At 56.2% G+C, this 3,133-nt stretch overlaps 1 protein-coding gene across 1 annotated transcript in view; it reads left to right on the top strand.

The window, feature by feature from the left end:
* Positions 1-3,133, top strand: part of CRTC1 (CREB regulated transcription coactivator 1) — a 52,353-nt gene that overhangs the window by 38,267 nt on the left and 10,953 nt on the right. The window contains exons 10-11 of the mRNA XM_027771274.1: positions 2,000-2,133; positions 3,071-3,133. The exon at positions 3,071-3,133 is cut by the window's right edge and continues 156 nt beyond it. Of these exons, the coding sequence (XP_027627075.1) occupies positions 2,000-2,133; positions 3,071-3,133 (197 nt within the window). The remainder of the gene's footprint in view (positions 1-1,999; positions 2,134-3,070) is intronic.

Raw genomic sequence — 3,133 nt, 5'->3', positions numbered from 1 at the left:
TTTTTTTTTTTTTTTTTTTTTTTTTTTTTGCTATAGGGCGCGTGTGCTCGCCAGACAGAAAGCGAGAAATCATCCCCCAGGGGGGATCCACTCCGCAATCCCTTCTCCTCCATTCTCCTCTCGGGATCTTGGGCACGCACACACTCACGCGCAGAGTGAGTTTAAGCCACCGGGTCCAGAACTCGAACTGCGGTCGACTACATGGGAGTTCAGCAACGTAGCCATTACACTAACTGCTGGTCCCAATCATTCATTTATTTTAATTTGACCAAAGAGATGTAGAATGAGAGAGAAAGAAAGTGAGAAAGCAAGCCACCAGATCCGGGACTTGAACCATGGTCAGCCATGTGGGAATGTCCAGCGCTTTAACGCTACCTACTGGTCTCTCCAGAAACCCAGATTTCTGACTATTGAAAAATCAGAAGTGGGTCCATGTCTTGCCCCTCTGGACAGGCCAGAACACTCCACTTTGCCACACAGTCTGCTCCAGACCCGGGTCTCGACCCAGCCGACGCACAGACAGTGGAGATAAAGGGTGGCCCAGGGCCCAGACTCCTGACCAGGCTTCTGCCGATGCCTCCCGGACATTGCTGGGCCTGTGTAGACATAGGTGGTGCCAGGCCTCTCACGGGGCTCTGCCAAGCACATCTGCCAGGGCATCCGAGGGGAAGTACAGGCATGACCAAGCTCGCCCGGGCGAGCAGCTGCCCCAGGCATAGACAAGGCAGCGTCTCATCTTCTTTTAGTCCTCACTGGATATGTTCCCAAAGGCCCGTGAACCCGCCGTTCCATCTTCCGGAACACGGTTAACTGGTGCCCTTGGCAGGGCGAACCCAGATCTCCTGGAGTGAATCAGACGGCGTCTCCCTGCCTTGGCTCTGGGCCACGCTCTGCAGGGCCTGCCCGTGACCTCACTGGGACCTCCCACTGCTCCCTGGAGGGTAACTTTTACCATCTCCATCTCACCAGTGAGGAATCTGAGTTTCAGAGGGTGGATAGGTTCTAACCCAGCCCATGTGGCTCCCCCTACCACAGCAGAGAGAAAGGGGGGGTGTTTCTACCTCCTGGCAGGATGCCCCACCTAACCTAGCAGGCCCCCAACTGCTGCCACGTTGAACTCGACCTCACTGTAGCTGTGCGTAGGAATTGCTGTGGGGTTGCTCAGGGGTGTAGGGCTGCTGGGAGCTGGGGTGAGAGACAGAGCAACATGGGGGGGAGGTCCCTGGCAGGAGTTCTAGCACAAACTAGTGTATTCAACTCTGGGGCAGAGAGACCAGTAAGAAAGGACTTCATTGAGTTCAGGCAGTCTCATAAGGTGACATTTGAAGTGGGCAGAGGACGTGGGCTCGGGACGTCAGGGGGTGGAGGGAGGTGGACCGGGAGGACCAGGTGACCTTCAGATGAGGTCAGAGAGAGCTGTGAAGCTTGAGAGGAAACTGCAGCATGGGGCAGGACCAATTTGTTTGGTGTGAACTAAACTGAAGCCGATGTAAGCAAGAAGCCACGGCAGGGGTTAGTCTCTCCTAAAAAACAGAAAATGCCTAGGTGGCCAGGTGCTGCCTCACCGCTCCACCCCCTCAGCTCTTCATGTGGTGGCAGGGGATGCCCCGCCCACAGCTCCTGACTGCTCTTCCTGGAATTCCATCCAAAGTCCCAGGGCAGGCTCTCACTGGACGAGCCTGGTCATGTGTCCATTTAGGGAGCCAATCACATGCTTCTGATCCTCGGAAGTGCCGATCAAGACTGTGAAACGCCCACACCCCTCCTAGAGGGGCAGTGCAGTCAGTCGGGAGGAGTAGAAGAGAAAGAGACACCATGCAGGGCTAGGGAACTCCAGGTTCAGAGTATCAGGGCCTTCAAGGGGTCTCTTGGCTTGGCCCATTGGCTTCTGTGTGATGGGGTTCTCCCAATGCAGTGTGACTATGGGTGCGTGACTCGCTTGAACGGGGCTGATTGCAATGCCCACCCACTGTCCCTCTTTTCCTTCCTTCCTTTACAGGGGTGAGCACACCGGGCTCCTCTCCCCAGCACCGTCCTGCCGGCGTCAGCCCCCTGTCCCTGAGCACAGAGGCCAGGCGGCAACAGGCCCAGCAAGTGTCGCCCACCCTGTCCCCCCTGTCACCTATCACTCAGGTGCGAAGGCCGGGTGGGGGCAGGTGGGTGGGGAAGGCGGGGTTCCATGCAGCTCTGATTACCTGGAGAGCCTCCTGTTCCTTTCAGGGGGCCTCAGGCTCCCAAGAATATTTCTACCTTTTTTTTTTTATTATTATTTTTTAAGAACTTTTTGCTATAGGGCGCATGCGCTCACCAGAAAGACAGAGACAGAGAGACAGATACCCAGAGGTCACCCCCCAGGGGGGATGGCCACACCACAATCCCTTCTCCTCCATTCTCCTCTCGGGATCTTGGGCACGCACGCACACGCGCCCGGCGTGAGTTTAAGTCACCGGGTCTGGGACTCGAACCGCGGTCGACTACGTGGGAGTCCAGCGACATAATCTGTATGCTGTCTGCTGGTCCCTTCTTTTTTCTCTTTATGATAGTGCATGTGCACATGAGAGAGAAACTTGAGAGGACACCACCAACAGGGTGTCTTCACACGATGATCCCCCCCCTTTTTTTTTTATTTTAATTTTGCCAGAGTGGGGTGCCAGTCGGTGGGACGGTGGTTTAAGGGGCTAGACTCCCATGTGGCCGAACCACAGTTTAAGTCCTGGATCCAGAGGCTTGACACACCGGGCGCGTGTGCGTGCGTGCCCAAGATCCCAAGAGGAGAATGGAGGAGAAGGGACTGCGGCGTGGCCATCCCCCCTGGGGGGTGATTTCTCGCTTTCTGTCTCTCTGTCTGTCTCTGTCTCTCCAGCAAGTGCATGCACACCCTATAGCAAAAATCTCTCAAAAAAAAAAAAAAAAAACTGCTTGTCTTTGGGAAGGCGTGGTCCCGGTCCCGTCCTCAAATGCTTGTTCAGGACATCGCCAAGTGCACCCAGCCGTGGGGGTCCTCCAGGGGCCTGGTCAGTCCCCATGGCCAGTCCCCCTCCCCCCCTGACGCCCTCTTTTCCCCCCCAAGGCTGTGGCCATGGACGCCCTGTCTCTGGAGCAGCAACTGCCCTACGCCTTCTTCACCCAGGCT

Source organism: Tupaia chinensis, unplaced genomic scaffold (assembly GCF_000334495.1).
Source record: "Tupaia chinensis unplaced genomic scaffold, TupChi_1.0 Scaffold000201_1, whole genome shotgun sequence".
In the NCBI taxonomy this organism is placed as follows: Eukaryota; Metazoa; Chordata; class Mammalia; order Scandentia; family Tupaiidae; genus Tupaia; species Tupaia belangeri.
Note: the sequence above shows the minus strand (reverse complement) of the source record. Positions and strands in the feature narration are given on the sequence as shown.